The sequence below is a fragment of the Pituophis catenifer genome, unplaced genomic scaffold, assembly GCF_029215685.1.
Source record: "Pituophis catenifer annectens isolate HBS135680 unplaced genomic scaffold, rPitCat1.0.hap2 SCAF_3, whole genome shotgun sequence".
Taxonomy (NCBI): domain Eukaryota; kingdom Metazoa; phylum Chordata; class Lepidosauria; order Squamata; family Colubridae; genus Pituophis; species Pituophis catenifer.
In genome coordinates, this window is record NW_027256883.1 from 165,038,965 (window position 1) to 165,063,328 (window position 24,364).

Consider the following 24,364-nt stretch of genomic DNA (forward strand, 5'->3'; position numbering starts at 1 on the left):
GCAGTTCTAATTATCCTCTGAAGTCTGTGTCATTGGTGTCAGTGCATATGTCTGGATGTATATTTGCTTCCATGCATATTGCATTATTTTGCAGACTATGGACCTTAAGCATATTGTGCAGAGGCTGTGTTTGCTATATTCTAAGTCATAAATCATGCTTGAAAATCACAGTGATATAAAATTCCAAATTATGTGAAATTTAATGTGATCTGATTGAACTTAAGTGTGTTCTGTGAACATCACTTTTATATGATATACATCATATATAATAATACATAAAAGTGATATTTTATATGATATATTATCATATAAATTAAATTAGAAATTAATTAAATTAGAATAGATCATCTAAGGACAAAAACTCTCCCAAATAATTTCTCTTTTGCAGGTTGCAAAGAGGTAATAATTATAGAAAGTGAAGTCAAGGTGAAGCTCCCTTGCGTTTTACCTTCTGCAGTGTTATTGATTATATTATAAACAAACCATAATATAAACTAACCCAATTTAAATCATGTATATTTACTTGAAAGTAATTGGAACTTGCATATAATTCATTGGACCTATTGAAATTTTGATATGACTGTTTCTTAGTATTGATACAGAAAATGAAGGTTTAAGAATTGTTAATTGTTAATCACAGGTAATAAGCCTTTAATCCAGTATCACAGGTCATTAAGACAGAAATTGTCCTAAAGTTCTGCAGTAAGAGACATGTACCTTTAGAAAGAATAGAAGAGTTTTCTACCATTCTAATGTTTAGCGCATAAATGATTTGTTGATTGTTAGCATGGAATACTTAAATTGATTTTATGTTACAGCATAAGAGTTCCCAGAATAGATTGCTGCATGAGTCTATATAAGAAGTTTCCCAATATCTCAAAATCTATTTTTATATAGCATGAAGCCTTAGATTTCAGTAGCAAGAGATAAAATAATTACTCCCTTAAAGGTTTATAATTATTATTTTCCTGATATGTTTGCAGTGATGTATGTTTTCTTAGTGGAAACACACCAGATTCTGCTATTTAGAAAAGCATACTAAAAAATTCAGTGGCACTCTATAAGTACTGGTGGCGTAATTCTCTGTTTTATAGATCACCAAGTGCCGTTCACAGAGTCCACAACTCAGAGTCCCCTAACTCAGCAACTGTAGAATTTTGTTTCTAAAATAAGTTAACCAGTTGTGTCTGTTTTAACTATAGTTGCTAGTAGTCAGTGTAATGATTCCACTGAAGGCTTTAAGAAAATGATTGCTTAATTCAATGGAAGTTCCTTTTGAAGAGAATTATGACGATGATTCAAAAGAAAAATGTAAAATTTTAGTTTTCCTAATACAAATTTAAAAATAAGAAAGGCAGTTGAATAAATTAAAATAAAACAAGTCAGTAATCCAAAACGTATAGAGCTGTCAACAGATGAACAGCCAGGTAAGAAGCTGACATTAAAATAAAGCCAACTTAGTATCAAATCTCCACAAAGAGGAGGATACTGAATCTAGGTGTTAGACTTTAGAAAAGTTTCTTCTGTTTCTTTGCACAATGTACAGCTGTGAAAGGAGAGAAAGAGACTTTAATATTTATGTGGATATATGCCATCCTTTGGATATTAGAGAAAACAGCTTTGAACTTATTATTGTAGGAAATCAAGAAAATGTCTGAGAAAGTGGCAGTTGCAAGCCAGTATAGTACTGTTGCCCAGAAAACTAAATGAAATCACCAGGAGTTAAGCTCAATTTATGGATGCTGGCAGCATATGTTACTGAAGGCATAATGCATATTTTTTCTCGGAAATAAATTCTATTTCATTATTTTATTTTGTGCATATCTCAAAAGAAGCTCTATTTTATATAGTAAGAAATTTAGTAAATACATTTTAAAATCTCTCATGTGTAGCAGTCAGCAGCTTAAATTGTGATATTATCTTTATATATTGCCTTACATTTTCTAGTTCTGGAATTTTATCTCATATATTGAGTCTTCTCTTTCATTTTTACCCAGATTAAATATGTGCAGGGAGATCTTTTTACTTGTCCAGAAACAGATTCCTTGGCGCACTGTATTAGTGAGGATTGTCACATGAGTGCTGGCATAGCTGCTGTTTTTAAGAAGAAGTTTGGTGGTGTTCAGGAACTTTTGAACCAACGTAAGTAAAGGGCCACGGTAGAGCAGTTTATAGAACCACAGAATCTAGGTACTATACAGTAAAAGTGAGCATTATGCAAATAGATTTATTCAGATGGCAGATACTTTTTTTTCTATCCTGCTCCACTAATACCTTTATAATATGCTCCAGAGGGGGGCGTTTTGAGTGCGGGAGTTTCTAGACTAGCTTTTGAGGACATTTAGTGGTCAGGGATAATTGCCCCTTCTTATTTAATTGTTTCCATGAGAAACAATTTAAAACAAGTATAAACATAGTTAACAGTAACAAAAATAATACAATTATTAAATAACAATCAGTAGTTAAGCTTGCCTCAGAAGAGGTTTAACTTGCTGTAGCTATATGACTCTTTCAAATGGAGCTGCTAATTTTCACCATTGTATGCCCCTGCCTTGTGAAACAACCAGCCAGAAGTTCATTACTTTTGTTTAAAAGTATCTAAACAAGGCCTGTGTTAGCAACAGCAGCAGCAGCAACAACAAATGAATAGAACCACTAGGTGATAGAAGAGCTTACTTTGTACATTAGCTCTATGCCTGGGACTTTGGAGACTATTGATGGGGCAGGAATTGTATCAGTACATTATAGTTTTTAAATGTGACCTATATGTAGACCACAGGTGTCAAACTTGCTGTATCACGTTGCTGTCATGTGACATTGACGTTTTTCCCTTCACGGCGCTGGAGTGGGCGTGGCCTGCGTGTGACTCATCTGGCCCATGGGCTGCCAGTTTGACACCCCGATGTAGACTATTAATACACTTGTAACCAGTTTATTCAGTTTTACTGCCTAGTATAATGTGGAATTGTAACTTGGAAATGTTAGAAATATGACAGTGATCATATTACCTTACCTTTTTAGAACAAATCTTATATAAGCGCTTATCTAATTTTTACCTACACTTGATTAAGTGTAGTTCATCTGTAACTCATTGAATCCTATGCTGTGCATTTTTCATACATGGTCAATTTATATATTGTTTAGTTTCTTTCTAAAAATACATGAGAATAGGGGAAGACATAGTGGTTTCTTATATGTTTGTTACGATAGTTTTGAAAAATATTTTTTTCAACATATTTTCAGTACTCTGGAGATTAGGAATTAACTGATTTTTCTTAAAAAAATCTAACAGACAAGAAGACTGGAGATGTGGCTATTCTGAAGAGAGAAACTAGATACATATATTACTTGGTATGTCATTGGGCACATTATTTATATTTATTCTACAGATAAATATATGATTTATGCATCAAGAATTTATGATTGGCAAAAGTTAAACATCCTCTCTATTGACAAATATTGCTGAAATTTTTAATAGTTTCTCTGAAGGAATTGCTATAGAAATGCAATGTTTACTGCATGAGAGATTAGCTGTGGTGGTGCAGTGCTTAGAATGCAATGTTGCAGGCTAATTCTGATTGGCAGCAGTTCAATTCTCACTGGTTCAAGGTTGACTCAGCCTTCCATCCTTCTGAGGTCGATAAAATGAGGACTCAGATTGTTGGGGGCAATATGCTGACTCTATAAACTGTCTAGAGAGGGCTGTAAAGCACTATGAAGCAGTATATAAGTTTAACTGCTATTACTATCTAATAAGTTTTCACTTGACATCAGATAATCACGGTTTTCCTGTGATAAGTGATATTGTTTCAGTTGTAATCAAAAATATTCAATGATTCATGAAGTTTTACTTCAATCTCTTTCAAATCATTTGAAATGATTAAACCAAATCATTTAGAAGTAACATTTTAAATCAGATTTCTTCTAAATAAATTGTGTTTATAATTTGAGTATATTCCTATTATGTCTATCTGAAAGCAAGTAGTGAATGGGTCTGAAAGATTTTAATTAAATTTTATTCATTTATCATTATCCTCTAAATTATCATCCAAAAAGATATTTTAGAATTTATTCTATTTCTGCTTTTTTTCCACTAGACAGCACACATTATAACACCTAAGAATTCCTTTGACTGATGAATTAAGAGTGCCATTTTATATTTATTATTAATCACTACAGCAGGGGTCCCCAAACCCCGGTCCATGGACTGGCACTGGACCAGAAACCAGGCTGTGCAAACAAGTAAAGCCCCATCTGTGGGATGCAGCAACATGTGAAATCACGCCCCCTCTAGTCCGTGGAAAAAACCTCCATGGAACCAGTCCCTGGTGCCTAAAAGGTTGGGGCTGATGCAATACATAATCAATGAAAACTTTTGAGGATCATTATATGACTCTTTCCCAATGCAGTCTATAGAATCCCATTACAGTAATTACTGTATTAATATCATAAACATTAATTTTAAAGATTTAAAATCTAATACATGACCATAATATATTAGTTAACTGCAATCCTTTGTCTATCCAGAAGCAAAGGATTTGTTCCTGGGTTAAGGCTGCTATTTGGAACATGTTTATCAAGGATTTCCCACTGAATTGACAAGATTTCTAAGTAGACACATAACATGCAACATAAAAGGAATCAAATCTAAAATGTGTCTAATCTACATTTTACCACTTTTTAGATCTCAAAGAACAAATATTTTCATAAACCTACATATGACAATTTACGGAAGAGTTTAGAAGCTATGAAAACCCATTGTCTGAAAAATGCAGTAACTCACATTTCTATGCCAAAGTAAGCTCATTTTTATATTATAAAGTTACTATATTAAATTTACACATTGACAAAATAGTTCTTCATTAATTGAAAATCTAATTTTTTATTTATATTGAAATATTTTGTCTTTGTAAAAGCTCTAAACAAGGCTTCATAATAAGTCCAAAAGAACTGGAAGAGCTGCTGACTTTTTAGATTAAGCACATTCAGAACATATTTTTGTATATTTAAAGCAAAAGACCTGTTTTCATTAAATTTGAAGGTGTTATTAAATCGAAGAGAATACTTTTCAAGTTCTGATATATGATTGTATAACTGAGAAAACGTACAGTGTTTGAGAGCGTCACACTTCTATAGCTTGAAAAATGTGACCTAAAATGAAGCTGCTTGTTAGATGGTCATAATTATGGATGAGGGTTTTTTTTAAATCTAGATTTTAGTTTAGTAATATACCTAATAAGTTAGTGAATGAATTTTAGTTTCTTAGAATGTTACACACACACTCATATTTTTGTGAGCCACAAGACTTTTTTCCACATGTGGGCTATTATTAATAATAATGGGGATGTTTCTTTAGAAGAAATCAATAAGTGTGACTATTGAGATATTTGCCATGCGATTAGTATTGTATCATATTTGCACCTAATATGTTGCTTTGAACTAATCCTTATTTTGGCATTGTTTATATGCTTCCTATAAATCATGGTGAAATAAATATTTCAAAGAAAATATCCCAAAAAGACATCTTGTATCCTCTATATTTCAGGATTGGTTGTGGACTTGACCGACTGGACTGGAAGAAAGTTTCAACAATGCTTGAAGAAGTATTTGAAGATACAAATATTCATATTACAGTTTATACTCTTTAATTCCTAGTATAATTTTCTGTTTGTTGTTATATCCTTGTATCTTAACTGGCATAGACTTCTATCTTGAGATAGAATTATCTCAATTCCAGTATCCACAATTCTTTAAGTCATCTGCTCTATTCAATTTTTTTTAAAAAAGTCAAAATGTGCATTCTAGTGTTCAGATACTTTGTGTATCTATCTCCTATTTAGCAATTGGAAGATGTTATTTTGAGAAAAACACTGAATAAAACTGAAAATTTTTGATCTAGATTGGCAATCATGTATTCTAATCAAGAAATTAGAATAAGGTGGAAAGTTATGTTTCAGTTAAAGATTTAAATGTTTACAAAAAAAATCAGATGTTCACGTATATAAATAAAAGAGCTTTTCCAAATACAAGTTTTATGTATTTATGCTTTTGAAATATTGCAGTATATCAGTTGCACATGTAAAATTATTCCTGTCCACCCAGGTCCATTGTTGAAATGTATGGGGGTGCTATTTAAACATTCCATGAACAAGTTCATACACATCATAGAATGCTGAATCAGATTTGCTTAGGTGGTTTCTTTAACAGAGTACTTATTGCTAAAGTAGCAAATGAGTGCTAGATAAAATAATTTAGTGTGAATATAAGGGCAATTTTTGACTATCTCCAGGCCAAATTTATAATAAAAATGGATAATGGAATAAAAATCATATTTTAAATCTCTTATGTGAAAGAGGTCTTTTCAAATTAGAAATGTAATTGGGGACAACTTACTGAAAACTAGGTGTATTTAGTGAGATTGTATTCTTGTCATTTGTTTAATTTTTAAAAAATTATAATAATAATGCTTTAAATAAATTTTATAAGCAGCTAAGCCAACATTTATTAGGAAATTATTTCTCATTGTTTAACAGAGACCAAACTTTTTTATAATATATATGTTAATCAGTTCACAAGTGCAAAAATATTTCTATCTCCCTCAACCAATGCTTTGTGAATGCTCGCTGTCAATAAAATAATTAGTAATCTCTTTCCCTATTAACATTTCCCTTTGATTTCTCCTACTATTCACTGCATATTAATTCTAAAATTTTAAAAATTAAAAATACGCAATTGTTAAATTTATTTTTTTAAGTTTCTTTGGATGGGACTTTTCTAAACTTACAAGTGATAGAATTTTGCTTTGATTTTGTTCTTTGTTTATAATATTTTTTCTTCTATGTGAATAACAGCACTGCAGGTTTATGTATTTAAAAAAATCAAATCCCTACATGCACCATAATAAATGTATTTTTAGTCTATCAGCATAGCAGTGAGTCAGCTGGAGACTTCTGGTGTTTCCTGTTTCAAAGCAGCTTTGGAAAACTGAATTGAGAGTCCCAAATGTTGAGAGTATATCATGCTTGTTGCTCCATGGGTTGGCACATTTTTTCCTGGAGAGACAGAAAAACAGGCACAAAGTGGTTTTGTCAGCAATATGGTGTTTTATTTCTTGCAAAATAGGAGAACTAATATAAACGTTCCTTATTTTGGAGGGGGTTTGATTTCTTCACTGTTCTAAATTCATAAAATTCATTTGTCACCCTTTATGTAGCCAGAGACACTTTCATAATAGCTTCTTCAAATCTCTTGATAATTTTATAGAGATTGAGATTTTTGCCATATAGGATATGAGATAGGTGGCAAATACATTTCCTAAACAAACAAAGCAAATTTAATGTTATACTTTTAAGATTCTAGGTTAACTTTATTGTAATTATATGTTTGTTTTAGTTGATTAAAATACTCTAAAATATTATTTATGTTCTTTTTTATATTCTGATTCAAATTGATGTGATTTGCAGCATGGAATTTGTACTGCAGAAAATGCAGCACCACTTGAAAAATGCTTCACTATAATTGTTATATTTCTGTTTAAACAGCATAGCAGATGGATTAGAGAGAGACCTAGTTTAGTGTTAGAGCACAGATGTCAAACTTGCTGCGTCACATTGCCATCACATGATGTTTTGCTACGTTTTTCGCCTTTGCGGAGCTGGGGTGGGTGTGGCCTGTGCATGACTCATCCGGCCCATGGGCCACCAATTTGACACCCCTGTCTGTGTTAGAGCATTCCTTTGCATTCAGAAATATTGTGTTTCAATTCCACTAAAGTATTGCTCCCTGAAACATAAGCAGCTGCAACTGTTGAATTAGATCAGTGTTTTTCAAAATTGGCAGCTTTATGGGTGGAGTTCTGAGAGTTGAAGTCCACACCTTATGGGTGCCAAGTTTGAAAAAATACTGAATTACAATAGATAGATCATTGGTTTGGCTTCTTGTAAAACTGATTCCTGTATTCATTTGCTATATAGCTGTGAGTCAAGGTTGGAGCAGAAACAATCTTGTAAAGAAGCAATAAAGAGGTGGGGTTTTTCTTTTAAAAAGGGGGAGCAACTGTATTTTGCATGTCATTCACCAAAGAAGTGGGATTACCTGCAGTCATGTAGAAATCTGTGTTAAAGATTGGGGAATTACAATACATAGCTAGAGATTAGTGAAACATGCAGATTAGAATTCTAATCTAGAGGCCAATTTGAGCTATGGAATTTTGCTATTTTTGTGCATAATCCAGTCTGAGGGAATACTGTTGTAGTTGAAAGCAACTTTGGAAATCACTGTCAATTTGTTTTACTTTTGTGCCTTTTCAGCTTGTAGTGTTCTACGTTTGATATGCATAGAAAAGACTTGAATTTTTGATACTTATTCTGGGATCAGATTATGTTTCTCCTTGATCAACCTACTGCCAGGACATTTATTTCTCCTTGCTGTCTCCTGAATAAATCTAGAGGGGTTCCTGCAATGTGCCAGCGGTTGATAAAATAAGATTCAGTATGCCCCTGCAGTGAAATGCAGAGATGTGTGCTCTAATCTACCCAAAGCTGCTACATTAAAAACCAAAATTAAATTTATGATGGTCTGAAAAAGTACCCTAAACAGGGAGATTTCAAAATCACACTTAACACTAACCTCAGTGCAAAAGTTCAGCAAGCTTTTCATCATAAAATTGGAAGTTCTCTTGAATGTCTTCCCAGGGTGTAAATGCCTTTGCTTCTCCCTCCTGCTCTACAAAGTTTTGCCAGAGATACTCAAAATCTTGAGGTTTCATGATCCTCAATTTACAACCAGCTGTTTTCATTTTCTTCAAGGCAGCTTGCATGTCAGGTTCCTCCCACATGAATAGACGACCAACTGCAATGGAGAGATGTAGGTTCTTATTCTTCTGAAGTGCTTTAACTATCCGATCAGCACAGCCTACACAGGGGCTACAACTGACGTACCAGGTGACACTGTAGCGCAAGCCAGACTCGCACTTGGGCAAGATGGTATTGAAGAAGGCATCTTCTGCATGGGCTGCTGCATGTTCATCTTCCAAGTAGCCCCGTAATATTTTTGACTCCTTGCCCTGAATCTCTATGATGTAGCATAGGAAGGTCTTGTTTCTTCCTGAACTGTATTCAACATTCTTGAACTGGAAATTGAAAAAGAAGGCTGGAAGCCGTTCCCTGGAGAGAGGAGTGAAAGTATCAGTGTGGATACAGAGGTTATAATGTAACTGCTTATACAGTTTCGATTTTGTTAAGGTAATTTTATGACAACACTATTGTTCCCCAAAGTATACAAGTGGAAAGTAACTTGACAATAGCTATTTCCCCCTTACAGTTTATGTAGAAGAAACCTCACCAATAAGTTTTCTGGCGCTATGGAATAGGAATTGCTAGGAATTTGCTTTGAATTGAGAAAAAGTAAAAAGAGACGAATCTCACAATATTACAACTGTTACCAGCTTTTTTTTTTTTTAGAGCAATTTTTTTTCCAATATAGTGTTGTCTAAATGTATTGGGCAACATTTCTCACCTGGATAAAAAAAATTAATAGAATTTCAATTCAGTAGTTTAATTTATTGGGATTTAAACTGGAAAGTTGTGCAAAGCGTAGGCTGTGTGCTATGTACTGTTTTTGTATTCTATTGAAGATACATCCAATTAAAAGCATAATTTACATTTTGTTCATTTTCTTATTTTCTTTTAGAATGGTGATGCAGTCTACTAAAGAAGTATGTAATTATTCTACATTCTAAAGCCAGTAGCCAGTAAGCACTTTACTCACATTTTCTTTACTTTTCTACCAGTTTCCCCCTCAGAATAGATTTGTTTTAACTCATACACGTTACCCAGTCAATATTATTTTATATAAAAGAATAAAATCAATAAAGCACAAATAGTTCTTATTTTACTGAAAATGGGTGACATAATTCTTGAGTCCTTGAAAATAAACCTTTAAAAACATTTAGCACTCTTCTTTAATTGCAATGTACTTTAAATAACTTTTATACCAGAAGCCTTATGGAAAATAAATGTAAATCATGTAATGTCTTCCTTTCTTTATTATTCTTTTAAAGATTCCCAAGTACGTGTTCAGTGAGACGTGAATGTGTGAGAATATTGCAGAATATTTTCAATGGTAAATTGGTAGGAAAGGAAAAATTCTTAATTTTTCTGTCCTGTTTTTTTCTCCCAGTGCCCCAAGTGACAATATTAACAATACTAAGTAGCCTAACTGTTGCAGTGTAAGATGATGGTGTAGAAACATGTGATTATACCTCCAAAACACTTACAAGTCTTTTTCTGCAAGTCTGTGGCAATAGCAATGGATAAGATTTTTTTTTTGGCCTTTTCATTGCAGACAATCTCTAATGCCCCATCCCTTCTACTCCAGTCCAGTCCAATTAAAAGATTAAGAAGGAAAGCAAAGCAATCTTCATAACACATGTATTCATAGACTTTGGATGTATGCATGTCTCCCTTATAATGATCATTGCCAGGAAATTCAGCTGTCAGTACCTGTTCAATTATCCTGATTTGTTAGGCAGTTGATCTATACTGCTGTGAAGTATGAGATATACAGATTTTAAATTAAGCTCTCCTTTCTGTATAATATTGATGTACAATTTATATATGCTGTTGGAAAGTTGAAGTTAGAAAACTTTTAAGTCTTTATTTTTGAAAAATTGTTCATCCCTGTTATTAGTTTTTCTCTGGGTTCCAACTAGCAAACTTTTATACTACACATTTTTTTAAAAAAATTGATTTATATGCCACCCTTCTCCGGAGACTCAGGGCGGCTTACAATGCGCAAAGCAATAGCCTTCATTCTTTTGTATATTTATACAAAGTCAGCTTATTGCCCCCACAACTGGGTCCTCAATTTACCTACCTTAGAAAGGATGGAAGGCTGAGTCAACCTTGAGCCTTGGCGAGATTCGAACCTGCAGTAATTGCAGGCAGCTGGTCTTAATAACAGGGTGCTTTAGACCACTGTACTACCAAGGCTCTTTTAATAGCATGCTCACTATTAATGAATACTGAAGTAGTTTTCTCATTATTTTTATTTACCCTAGAAATTACAGGTAGCTCTCGATTTAGAACAGTTTATTTAGTAACCGTCCAAGTTACAACAGCACTGAAAAAATGACTTATGACCCTTTTTCACACTTCTGACCATTGCAGCATCCTGTTGATCATGTGATCAAAATTTGGACGCTTGGGAATTGACTCACATTTATGACAGTTGCAGTGTCCAGGGATCATGTGATCACCTTTTACGACTTTCTGACAAGCAAAGTCAATGGGGAAGCCAGATTGATTTAACAACTGTGTTTCTAAGTTAACAACTACGGTGATTCACTTAACAACTATGGCAAGAAAGGCCATAAAATGGGGCAAAATTCACTTAACAAATGTCTCAGTAACATAAATTTTGGGCTCAATTGTGGTTGTAAGTAGAAGACTACCTGTATATCCATATGCTACTAGGCAAATATTTTCAATCATTTCAATATGATTATATGAAGGGTGCGTCCTGAAAATAATTGAATCTTCCACCTCATAAAATTGTTTTTTTTTTTTTAAAAAAAAAAGAAAGGATAGATTTTGTTTGGCTAAATAAAAATTGCAATAAAATAAATGGCCAGATTGCTCTATTGTTGACAGACAAAGCAGAAAATTTTGTGATATCTTTAAGATTAAAAAAATGATTATTTCACGAGATTTTCTGAACTACAGTACAATGTAGTTTCATTTCCACATTGAAATAAAATATAGAAGCCCAAAAAGTAATGGTGGCTATGCACAAGAGAGTTATTAGGTTACATTAGCATTCTTGTACTAGTGAATGGATTGGTCTTTATTTAATCTGTATTAAAGAAGTAAAGAATAACTTCTAGATTAGTTCTTTTATGAAAAGTTATATTTTTAACATTCTTCTGCCTGAAGAGAGCCATCTATCTACCCGGAGATCAGTGATAGGATGCTATTCCTGCTAAATTGCTTATGTCATAAGTTTAAGTTTTTAAGTTTTAAGTTTAAGTTTATTAGATAAAACTGGTTATAAAGGAAACTGGCTTTTAAAAAATAATTATGGATTTCAGGTTTTGGCAACTATGCTGACCAGGATTATGTCTGGGTTCCATTATTCTTGATTAGTGGACTTTCCTGCTTCTTACCCCTCTCATTCATGCTGGAAATCAAGCACCAATTACTTTCTTTTTAGTGGATATCTTTGGGAATGTGCTGTGAACTGATAAAGAAAAAAACAACAACTCATCATTTGGGCTAGAAGGGGAAAGTGCTAGAACTCTTGTCAGTTTCACCTGGTTAAAGTGTGATGGGAACAGGTTGAGGATTACATCATATTTACCTGGCAGGGGAGATAACATAATCATGAAGTGGTTCTAACTACTTAATTTTGGCTGCAGAACAATGTAGTGTAAATGAATGATCCATATATCTCAAGAAATATGGATTGTTGAAAAATGGAGTGTTGAAAAAAGGAGCAAGGAATAATCTTAATTCTAAAAACTGATCAGGCCATAGGACACACAATTCCACAGATACATCCGCTTGGGGCAGAGTTAAAAGAAACTTTGGCAAGAAAGCAAACTTGTAATCTAGTGATTGTAGCTGAAATGTTTCAACTGCCAGGGATAATTAGGCAGCACTGTTGCTATTCTTAAGGTTTTTAATTCCTCATTAGCTAAATGTCTTTTTTCATCACGCTAATATGTAAATAATTGAAGCTATAACTTAATTTTGTGGCCATGGGGGTGATGTAAATCTTAGAATAATACTGTTTTATGGATAAAACGTTTAAATTAAACCTGACAAAGACAACAGGCATCTTATTGAAGATGTAAAGAAATTTAACAACATTACAAAAGTAGGCTACTAATGTTCCTTTTATTTTAAATAAGACTCAATCTATTAAATGAAAGTAATTTGACACAGACTCAACTGAAAATTTTAGGACTGGGATAAAATTCCAATATACAATCATTCTAAACTAATCTATGATGACATTGTTGCGATGATGACATGAGGCTGATGGTGAGAAAGACCTCACCATGTGTGTGACCTTTAGCTTCTTGGAGATAACATGAAATATAAATATAATCAATAAATTAAACATTATGCTTTCCTAGTTCCCCAGGGTACATATTTTCTAATTTGCTTTTCCGGCAGTCTAAACAGAACTGCCAGCATTACAGACTCTGCCTTCCATGAACCTTTTTAATTTGGGGCCAGTCACTTTCTCTCAGTCCAACTCACCTCACAGGCTGGTTGATGTGAGAAAATAGGAGGGAGGATTAAATAAATAAATGATCCTACATAGGATCCTACCCCTAAGTTTAAGTCACATCTGCTTTCAGGTGAAGGGCTTGAATGACATGATGGGGAGTCACACATCAAAAAGACTTATTGAGGTCAAACCAGAGATTAAATATGATTTATTCCACTCACAGGTAAGCTTAAAATTACATATTTAAGTAATGTTATATGTTTTAATAAATATTAATGGGTATCCTTCAGTTACACATTTGATAATTTTTGTTATGATTAAAATTACAGTTTAACAACTTTTGACAGTCTCTGGGTGCCATTGCCTATGGGGACACACATACACACATGGGCTTCGTCTTTCAGTCAGTACTATTTTCCTTTGCATTCGAAACTGTTCCTTTAGGCAGCAGTTCCTGTAGGACAGAATATCTCCAAAGGGTTAGAAGAGGGAGCTGTGAGGGCTGTGTATCGGTCCTGGCCTTGTTAATCTTGTACGCTGCTAAAACACCATTACCTCAAAAGTGAGCAAGGTTCTCTGAAGGGAATGGAGAAATCCCATTGTGTGCTTTGATTCAGCTACCAGAATATCTTGGGGAAGCTTTGATTCAACTGACCAGAAGCAATGCCCAAAGGCATTTTTGAACCATGAATTGGGATTATTTTATAAGGACTTTAGTGCAGGCGTGTCCAACCTTGGCAACTTTGAGACTTGTGGACTTCAACCATGGCTGGCTGGAGAATTCTGGGGGATGAAATCCATAAATCTTAAAGTTGCCAAGATTGGACACCCCTGCTCTAGTTTATAATCTTACTAGGAGTTCAGTGGGATTTATTGCCTAAAAGATGGAGCATTTGCTTACATTCTTACTGTAGTTTCAAATAATACAATATTCTCTGCAGCAACACTGACATTTACAAATTGGCCCACATTGCCTTGTTGCTATTTTTGCCATTAGACAAAGGAATGACTAAAATTTAGCCATTGCTCCACCCTGGCATGACTTAATGGGCTAGGCTAGAAAAATTAATGCCTATCATAAGAACTGAACCTTAGAGAGCTTTCATCTAGCATTTGTCTATAGATTTGGATAATAGCAAAGTATAGTCTCAGGATTTCACTGCAAGCTTCACTTTTTAACACTTACTTTTCATAGGTCATATGTATTACTAAAAAAGCAAATGGCACAGACAGACAATGATCCCAGCTGACAATGACTTGACAATACATACCGTATCTAGATCCTTCACTGACATTTATGGTAATTCTGTTTTTTTTTTAATGTACAAAATGAAAACTGAACTGGCCCATCTGAGGTTCCAACATGCCATCTAGGAGATTGTAGGATTTGAAATCCAACAAATTTGTGTGTACTTAGTTGATTAAAGGTGTGATAAACCAGTTAGTTGATTTTTTATTGAATGTGTGCCATCAAGTCAGATTTGAGTCTTAGCAACTACACAGATTGAGTTTGTCCAGGAAATATAATTACGGTAGTTAGTTGTAAAAAGCACCAAGATAATGCTACATGCTTGATTATGAAATCATATGAATATTTAATTCAATTATAATATTAATTCAATTATATTTAATAACATAGTAAACTGTACAAATGCTTAACAAATTTTATTTTTTCTTTGATCACCTTCTATAAATGATTGCAGAAAAGAATTCCTGATACAGAATGATCACTCAGGCTAGGTTTGTTTTTTTAAAATGTATTTCTCTTATCTCAATCCTTTCAGAGTTATCCAATGAACTTACTTACCACTCACTGCTGCAATTAGGCCTTTCTGTTTATCTGTTTTTAAATACTTCCAAATAAACAAGCAGTTCTTATTTTTCCAGGGAATGAATTTAGCCTTAAGTTTGTCTATCTTTTCACTTTACCTTTCAGTGCTTTTTAACAGAATTTTTGATGTGGAAAAATGCATGCTTTTAAGCAGTCTTATGGGCTTCGCAAAGCAATACTGTACAGCTAAGTCATGGATAAGATTTATTTTCTTTTTTTCATTTGCAAAGGGAGAATAATCATTTCAGTGCCACACATGATCATGCTAAAATAAGTGGCTTTGCTCCAAATATATCTCAGCTCAGCCTAGCTGGATATAATTTAAGTCTCTCCCCATTTTATTGCAGGACTCAGATACAATCTGCTTTCATTATTAACGGCAAAATCCTCACATGTGAGATTGGCATTTCTTTTTAAAGAAACTTGCAAACATGCTAGCTTATGCAGATTCCTAAGCAAGGAGTTGCTCTGTCAACTTGGCAATGAAATAGGGCTCTTACCCTGTGACAATTTCAAAGGGTGGCAATTCCTCCAGTTCCTTTGGCTTTTCCCCCTCCGCGGATTCCTCTGCATTTTCTGCCTTTTCTGCCTTTTCAGCCTTTTCACCATTCTGGGCTACTGGAGGTTGTTCCTGCTTCTCAGCCATCCTGTTGTACTGTAGTGGGTGCCCAAAGACCACAGCAGTGGCCAAGAACTGGGCACAGGCTTCAGAAGCAGAAATGGAGCAGGGAGGGAGACAGAGAGCTGGAAATGGCAGTTCTCAGGAGCTATATATGGAATGGGAGCAGTGGCAGAGATGGGAATAGGCTAGGATGACCCCCAGTGCTCTCAGATATCACCTCCTTCACTTTTAACTCTGGCCTGAGACATTCTTTTGCTCCTCTTTTATTTTAAATATGAAGTGATGAGTGGAGCGTGGGTGGATTAGGTAATGGGGGATGCAAAAGTAACCTATTTATCCATAGCCATGACAGAAATCTGACACGGTGCAGAAGAGCTGGCCGCTTTCCTATGCTCTTGGACTTACTGAGATGCCTTCTTCCTGCCCTTGAGGGACTACCTTCCAGAGGTGTCAGAAAGAGGCAGGTAGCTTTATTAAAAAGAATGCTCCTGATATTATTAGGTGGAACTGAAATAAAATGTCAGAGGGTTGGTTTTTTTGTTCAAACCTGAATTTTGTTCCTGACATGAAAGTGACAGCTTTAAAATGCCTTACTTCTTAGGCAGATGTATTGAAAAGCACAGACTGAAAATATTTCAGGTGAAAGTATTGCGCTATTATCTGAACCTAATTGATTTCAGTTTCCTCACCTCCTTAGGCAGCTGATAGAAAACCTGTTGGACACAGTTTGACTTTCATTGAAGATTTAAGAATGCTATTATAAAAGCCTTCTAATGCTCAGCTGGCTTTTTCCTTTGTGACTTATAGTCAATCTGGCAGTGGGAATATTGTGCTCAGATGGAATTCCAAGTTAAGGGACCAGCACCAACTGCTATTATCTTGAGGCAAGATATTAAAATAAGAAAAAGAATGTGCAAATGAATGTGGAAATGTGAAAAATCTAACTAGATGAGGTATGAAATTGATTTCGCTTGAGATATGGGATGGACTCTGCAGCTGGTTTGTTAAGAAGTAAAAACTTGGTTCCTTCTCTGAACTGCAGTTGGTGCTGCAGCAAGGAAATGAAAGTGCACTAATTTTTCTTATTAGAGGATTTAAGAAATATACTGCTTACTCATTATTCATATTCACTCAGCAATATTATTTTGCAGATAATTGTATTACTGAGTCATGCAAGGTAGAAGCTAAAGTATGGTAGATAATCTTATACTTTGTACTCACTTTTACAACCTTTTAAAAAAAAGTATTATTACGATATCAAAACTGCTTAGATGGTTGACATACTGTTATACATTGATACATCCCATGATTCTCAATTATTTCTGATAAATACCTATTCTATAGAAAGGCAATTTGAAAAAATAAGCACTCAACAAAGCACTCAACAAGCATATTTGTAAAACGTATACATTTGCAAATATATATTAGCCACATTGCCAATTAGAATCTGTGTAATTTACAAAAATAATATGTGATGTGAATTTAAAATGTTTTTAAAATGTATTTAATTCTTAAATGTTTTTTATAATGATTTTAAATGCATTGTGAGCCACCCTGAGTCTTCGGAGAGGGGCGGCATACAAATTGAATTAATAAATTAATTAATTAATAAAAATAGTGACATTTTTTGTACTTCGGCTTATGAAAGATGAAGCACTTTTTTTGCTGGTTCTTTTACCCTCTGCAGCTCTTTCAGAATTGAATGTTTGAAAACAATATCCAGAATGGTTGCGAATATAGCACAAATGGCTATGTTAGAGAGAACGGGGAACAGTGAAATACCCTGTCTTGTAAAATTAAAAGTAGATTTTTAAAAACAAAGCTAACTCTCAAAATAACCCAGTAAACCTTTGTAAGAGCATTTCAGTCTATCTAACTCAACTTTTTCTTATCTAAATGAAATGTTTTATTTTTTTTCTTCAGTTCTTCTGTTTAATATAGTACTTACAAAATGATTGCCAATGTTCAAGCTTCAGAATTATTTAGCAAAATTTCCATTGTACCAGTACCGATTAACAGGTAGTACCAGGACTTGATTGTTGGGATGTGTAGAACAGTCATGGTGTATTTGGTAACCTGCATTGCTGGTGTGGGTTTTGTTATAAAAATTGGCTAATTAAGAACAAATGCTAGATATATACCAGTCGATTGCAACCATATATCTATATTGCAGCGTAACCCATTCAAGATCCATGTTGGACCATAACTCCCATAATTCCAAGCCAGGTAGCTGGGGATCATGATAGTGGTTGTACCATATATCGAAAGGGCACTCTTTGATTTCATCTTATTAGGAGAAGTGTTTTTTGTTAATTTTTAAAACATAATATGAAATACTCTTGGCACAAAGTTTTATTGTTTTTTCCCCTCAGTGTTAACTTATGTTTAAATTCCAGTATTCCAAACCTATGACTGTCACATTTGACATTTTACAGAGGAATTATAGGGATGGGAATCCTGAGCTGTTGAGTGATACTCTTCCCCTCCTCTTCTTGTGTCCCTCTGGCCGGCTTTATTTTTGGAAACTCTTGACTGCTGGATTAATCAGGGTCCCATCATTCTTACTGCTTTAACTTTCACTGGAGCCGGCCAAGCCTTGCAGATCAATGTTCAGCTTTAATCTTATCTCTGGAATGTAGATCTGGCGTAGAAGTTTTCTCTCCTCAGCTGCTGCTGAACTCCTTCTAGGGCAGAACTCGGCATTTGCACAGACAGACCACCAAGGGCTCTGCGTAGACCAGCCACAGATGTTACGTAGCGATGCTATGTTTTACAGATCAAATGGTTTATTTGATTCTATACATACAAAAAGCTATGTTTATTTGCAGACATAAAAGGGTGTACGTGTACACATACCGCCCCCCCCCCCCAATCTATTAGAAATAGAAAGAAAGCATTGCAAAACAAAAGGATGCTGACCAGGAACCTAAACTACTTTACTGAAATAGAAACAGTCCATGTTACAGATTTACGTTTCATCTCTTTTTGCCCCTGGTGGTTTTCAAATCAGTTGATTCATCTTATGCCTGATAAAAAAAGAGGCCTCGCCCATTGTGGAAGAAAGTATGTTATCCTCCCCCAAACAAGAATGGGGAAAATATAACAAGAAGCAGAACCCTGGATTTTTCTAGTCCAGTTATAACTAAGAAAGTCTCCTGATTGAAGATGTGGAAAAGTGCCACATATCATACCATTGTTAGCCACAGTTTGATCCAATGTGAGGACAACTGCCTATGAAAACCTTAGGGAAATTGGTGTTCTCAGCAGGCTCTACAACACATTTGTTAAAGTAGTGTGATCCTTATGCAAAACTATCTTCTGTAAACTGGCATTTTCCAGATGTGATGGACTTCAATTCCCATAATCCCTTACAAGTCATTGGCTACGCTAGATAGTTATGAGAGCTGAAGTCTAGATATCTAGAGCTAGAGGACATAGAAAAGTTGATAAAAGTTTTTTTCTAGCACATACATATGGGACAATATACTTAGATGTTCCATTTGCTGAATATGCAGTAGCATCCACATTGGATGACTTATCAGCTTTGTATAATAATTAGGAAATTTATTTTATGTTAAGGCTGCTTTGTTATATAAGTAAATAGAGTTTAAAAAGAACGGTTGCAATGATTTTCTATAGCATACCTTTGACGTCCTCATTTTTTTATTTCATTGTTTTTATAAATGCAGTTTGACATGAGTCACTTTTTCTATGACAGTTCAAATGTCATCCTGACACACATCTCATACGGTTACGTCCAATATTATTCAGTACTTCTATATTGCCCTGCCAAAATTGTCCTGCAATCTGTCAAGTTTATTAAAAACTTCTTGTTCTGGGATTCTTGTTCTTTTTAATGTTCAAACATATTAAAACAGTAACAATCTTAATTTCTACCACTTATAAGGCTGGTCAATCACAATTTGTGATCTAGTCTTAACTTTACTCACTATGACTAAAGCTAGCTTTTATCTCATTGTCTTATAAATATTGTGCAGCAGTCAAAATTGCCTTGGCTCTATCTATTGACAGCTCTCCTTCAAATTATGTTTGTGTTTAGGATCTTTTGTCAATCAATTGTTTAAGGGATGCTTTGTTGGATTGCATGCCTATATTACCATAGCTTTGCTGGATGTCCAGCAAACTAACTAAGTTATTTTTTAATTATAAAGAATTCTGAAGAGCAACAGTCTCACCGGTACAGGATCAGAAAATATTTAGCTGGCCAAAGGCAAAAGTGAAATAAGACACTGTATCATGCAGAGATGAGGTGTGCTCTTTAGAATAAAAGGGACAGCTGGTTATCAAAATAAAACATATCCCTGGATATGTTGTCTGGCAGTAATTCCAAAGCTTCACTGTCCCTTCCTGTGTAACTATTGCAAAGCAATAAACAATGAATTAGTAAATAGTAAAGTAGGGGTGTGTGTGTCCTTTATTTTTCCAGCTTTGTAGGCTATAGAATCTCTCTACCCCACTCCTAATTCTTGGGAATTTTTCCAGGAGTGTCAGGAATGGATTGATAAGATTTCATAGCTGAAATCTTTCATAGCATTTGCTCCCTATTGTAGAACTATGCTCAGTATGGAGTAGCAGCAGCATGGAAAAAAAAAAATCAAGGAGAGAAATGCTCATGTCATATGATAGCTTGCATTGTCTTTCTAGAATTAGTTTGAATTTTTTCCCTACTGATCAGCATCCTTATTAAGATTTTCAGAATGCAAGTACATCTGTAGGAGATGACATGAATTAATTCAGTGGAGTCTATTGCAATAGATATGCTTGAATAATCTAATAGCTAGGTATATTTTGTAAATGGCCATAAACTTAGACAACCCATTTGCTTTATGGAAATCAAAGAGTTCTGGGACATAAGTCTTCACTAGGTAATTCTATGGGACATGATAATGGGAAGTAGCAATTTACCATTCATCATACTTCCTATTCCTGCTTGCTTTGAGATTTCCATAACTGAAGTCTCAGAAGGTAACTGCTATTGCATAGAACAAAAAATTAGATAAATATTACAAGTACATAATTTTTTAAAAGTTGTTCAAAGTATTTCACTTGTATCTCTGTACATATAATGGTGTATTAGAGTTTTCCATTCTGTATACGTAGTAGGTATGAAATTGGCTGTGCTTCCAAGTATGCTTTTGTTCTGGCCATGCTCACTTTCTTCTAGTTCTATGCAAACTTTTTTTTTCTTTCTATCTTGTAGCATAATAGTTTTGCCTACAAAAGATTCCAAATTCTATTCCTGGAATATCCAAGCCATGTTGGGAAAAGCTCCTGCTTGAAATTCTAGTGAGCAAGTGTCTCTCTGGTTAGACCAGTGTTTTTTTTTAACCTCGGCCACTTTAGGATGCGGACTTCAACTCCCAGAATTCCCCATGGAGTTGAAGTTCACTCATTTTAAAGTGGTGAAGGTTGAAAAACACTGTCCTAAGTGTTTGCAAAAGATACCAAAAAACAATATTTTGTCATGAGGAATAATTGTGTTTTCTTCACGTCACTAGATGGTGCTATATGTTTTTAAATCATAGGCTCATGAAGCAGTACAGATACAAAGATGGTGCACTGAAGGATTATCATACAACCTATCTGCAGCTCCTTAAAGCAGCCATTTCTTTTCCTGGGACAATGTGGTGGCTGCTATCCGCAGTTGCAGGCCATTATGGGAAAATATATTCCTGGTTTCAGGAAGAACAAATTTACATGCACTTCCCACAACCTCCAAAGCAGATTTTTCCTTCTGATTGAAAGCCCTGCTAAATCACAGTGCATGTGTCTTGTCTGTCTGTCTGTCTGTCTGTCTGTCTGTCTGTCTGTCTATCTATCTATCTAATCTATATCTAATCTCAATCTATATCTCTATATCTGTATCTCTATATCTATATCTATCCATCCGTCCACATCCATCCATCTATCTATCTATCTATCTATCTATCTATCTATCTATCTATCTATCTATGTCCCATAGTTCTACATGCACACATACACTGCAATTCAAAGACATCCAGCAACACAACTAAAACAGCACACTACAAATAATAAAAAGAGAAAATGAAGATGGGAAGAATAAAATCAGGAGAACAATTGTTTTTTAAAATGCTTCTGAAATAACAACAAGGAATGGGCTAATCTTTTTTATTTATTTATTTTTTATTTATTTTTATTTTTTTTAAATTTGATTTATATGCCGCCCTTCTCCGGAGACTCAGGGCGGCTTACAATGCATTAAACAATAGCCTTCATTCTTTTGTATATTTTTATACAAAGTCAGTTTATTGCCCCCACAAACTGGGTCCTCATTTCACCTACCTTAGAAAGGATGGAAGGCTGAGTCAACCTTGAGCCTTGGAGAGATTCAAACCAGCAGAAATTGCAGGCAGCTGTGTTAATAACAGGATGCACTAAACCACTGTACTATCAAGGCTCTGATCTCTAATCTGATCTCAACCGAGAGTTTATTCCACAAAATCAGTACTGCCATGGGAAAACAATGCCTGTTTGTTTCAGACTCTTGGAACTTTAAAAAATGTGAGATTAGTTTCTCTGAGCTAATTAACTGTCTGTTCCTGATTGGAATAGTTGGTCCTGCAGTTAGCCGGTGCCAAGCTTTAAAAGGGCTTTACAAGTTAACATCAGCTCCCTAAATTGTACCCAGGAACCAATGTAAGGTTTGTTATATGCTCCCAGTGACAGATGCCAAAAAACATGTTGATGCAGTTTTAATCAGCTGTCCCATGATCCATGCAATGGTGAAAAATAGCTAAGTTAGAAAACATTAAAAAAAAAATCTCTGGCAAGGTAATGCCTCTATTAGAACAAGGCACAACCTTTAGTTAGCTTTTGAGTTATTCAACTCTTTGCCAGGTTGGCATGAAATAAAATATGAGAAAGGGGGTGGGGGAGAGCAGAGCATGGTATTGAAGCCCAAAAATTCACAGTTTATAATGGAAATGCCGGAACTGTGCCCATGTAGGCTTATGCTGCAATCTTATGTTACCTTGGAATAAAGCTCATGGAATTCAGACGGATTATTTTAAATAAGATTAAAGATTCCCTTGGATGCTGAAAAGATTTCAGGGTATATCAAGGGCTTCTGGAACCAAGAAGGGATAATAAATCTTCTCTTGCCTTTTCAAAATACAAAATCTACAGACCCCAGCACCAAACGGAGCTTCTTTAGTTTAAACACCAGTATCTCTGTATTGGAAAGTTCTCTCTCTCTCTCCCTCCCTCCACCTCACCTTGCAGTAGCAAAAAGACTATTTTACTGGAAATTACTCCTTCTCCATTCCAAACATTTGAATCTTTGCATGCATTTTAGGAGATGGAAACCCAGCTACAGCTTTGTGGCTTACAGCACCATCCACTTACTGCTTTGGCAAAATCACAGCTATCAGAGCAACTGACTCCACCCTGGCTCTACAATCTCTTTCAGAACTCAGGGTCAAGTTGTGCTATCTTTCGTACGTGTCCCAATTTTTTCCCCTTCAGGAATTGTCCCCCTTCTGCTTTGCCAAGATTATTGAGCTGGGAACATGTGGAAATCAGGGTGCTGGTATTCGGAAGAACAGAATTGCTCAGGATATTGTATCTGTGCTAAAACCTTTTCACCTTTGTGATAACCTGGGAGTGAGGGAGTGGAGCGGGGAATGTATAACAGCTTGTCAGGTTTTCTTATGTGTGTCATCACTCTCATGATTTACAACAATTGCTAAATTACAGTCTGGACACACAATAATCCAGCCCTAAGGTTTGCCCTTCTAGGAAGGATATGTCTCCTTTTCAGAGTTTTCTTTTTTCCCTCTTAAATGCTAGATCATGTGCAGTGATTGCAATTAGATGTAGGCATAGGTGGACACACTGACTCTGACAACAATACTTTAAAGAGGGGGATCCTTTTCCTGGAATTGCAGACTTGTAAAAAATACTTTTAACTCTTAAGAGGTACAGGATGGGCATTCATGCATTGCATATTCCAAATTACCTTTCCTCTTTTGAGTCTTGATCAATGCATAAACTCACAGGAAGTGTATGCAGCAGTCTGGTACATGAATAAATCCACCCACACCAGGTGAGGTGACAATATTAAAAAAAAACAAAAACCTTTCTAGTTCCCAATTCAATGTATTCAGATTATTAATTAATCCAACAGAGAAGAGTCTGAATTGATCAATTAAATAAAACAACAGATATTTTATAAAAGGGAATTGATTAAATATACCAAGGTTTTCAATCAGCATGAATCAATCTTGGATTACCTTTACCCAGCGATATCCCAAGACTTCTTTTTTTTTTTTTAATTTGATTTATATGCTGCCCTTCTCCAGAGACTCAGGGCGGCTTACAATGTGCTAAGCAATAGCCTTCATCCTTTTTGTATATTTATACAAAGTCAGCTTATTGCCCCCACAACTGGGTCCTCAATTTACCTACCTTAGAAAGGATGGAAGGCTGAGTCAACCTTGAGCCTGGTGAGATTTGAACCTGCAGTAATTGCAGGCAGCTGGTCTTAATAACAGGGTGCTTTAGACCACCGTACTACCAAGGCTCTTCTGGTTTTTATATTTCTTGAAGGCAAAGCAATTTTATCCTACATGAATGGGGTTGTTTTTTTTAAATACTTTCCAAGAAGAGAAAGCAAAATAGTGCTTAATGTCTTG

At 34.9% G+C, this 24,364-nt stretch overlaps 3 protein-coding genes across 9 annotated transcripts in view; 2 read left to right on the forward strand and 1 right to left on the reverse strand.

Annotated features, from left to right (window-relative positions):
- Positions 1 to 6,029, forward strand: part of OARD1 (O-acyl-ADP-ribose deacylase 1) — a 40,893-nt gene extending 34,864 nt beyond the window's left edge. For all 6 annotated transcript variants that reach the window (XM_070941479.1, XM_070941483.1, XM_070941480.1 and 3 more), the window contains 4 exons: positions 1,998 to 2,142; positions 3,293 to 3,351; positions 4,685 to 4,797; positions 5,546 to 6,029. In XM_070941479.1, the coding sequence (XP_070797580.1) occupies positions 1,998 to 2,142; positions 3,293 to 3,351; positions 4,685 to 4,797; positions 5,546 to 5,648 (420 nt within the window). In that variant the 3' untranslated portion in view covers positions 5,649 to 6,029. The remainder of the gene's footprint in view (positions 1 to 1,997; positions 2,143 to 3,292; positions 3,352 to 4,684; positions 4,798 to 5,545) is intronic.
- Positions 6,030 to 6,128: 99 nt separating this feature from the next.
- APOBEC2 (apolipoprotein B mRNA editing enzyme catalytic subunit 2) lies at positions 6,129 to 15,834 on the reverse strand. Of its 2 annotated transcripts, XM_070941478.1 has the most exons (3): positions 15,568 to 15,806; positions 8,629 to 9,164; positions 6,129 to 7,052 (listed from the first exon to the last, which is right to left on the reverse strand). In XM_070941478.1, exons 1-2 carry the CDS (start codon positions 15,711 to 15,713, stop codon positions 8,630 to 8,632), a joined length of 681 nt encoding a protein of 226 aa, XP_070797579.1. In that variant the 5' UTR covers positions 15,714 to 15,806; the 3' UTR covers positions 6,129 to 7,052; position 8,629. The 2 variants fall into 2 exon arrangements, with proteins under 2 accessions (XP_070797579.1, XP_070797578.1); XM_070941477.1 differs by lacking the exon at positions 6,129 to 7,052 and having other exon boundaries at positions 8,628 to 9,164; positions 15,568 to 15,834.
- A 274-nt stretch (positions 15,835 to 16,108) lies between these two features.
- The window catches only part of LOC139315315 (uncharacterized), a 77,969-nt gene continuing 69,713 nt past the window's right edge, over positions 16,109 to 24,364 (forward strand). Inside the window, exon 1 of the mRNA XM_070941488.1 lies at positions 16,109 to 16,153. The gene's annotated coding sequence lies outside the window, so the exon portion shown is untranslated. The remainder of the gene's footprint in view (positions 16,154 to 24,364) is intronic.

Bases quoted from the DNA above. Each gene is read 5' to 3' on its own strand.
- APOBEC2 (XM_070941478.1), bottom strand. From the start codon at position 15,713: ATGGCTGAGAAGCAGGAACAACCTCCAGTAGCCCAGAATGGTGAAAAG. The intron at 9,165-15,567 runs GTAAGAGCCCTA...TCCTCTCTCCAG, and splicing joins CCCTTTGAAATTGTCACAGG to GGAACGGCTTCCAGCCTTCT.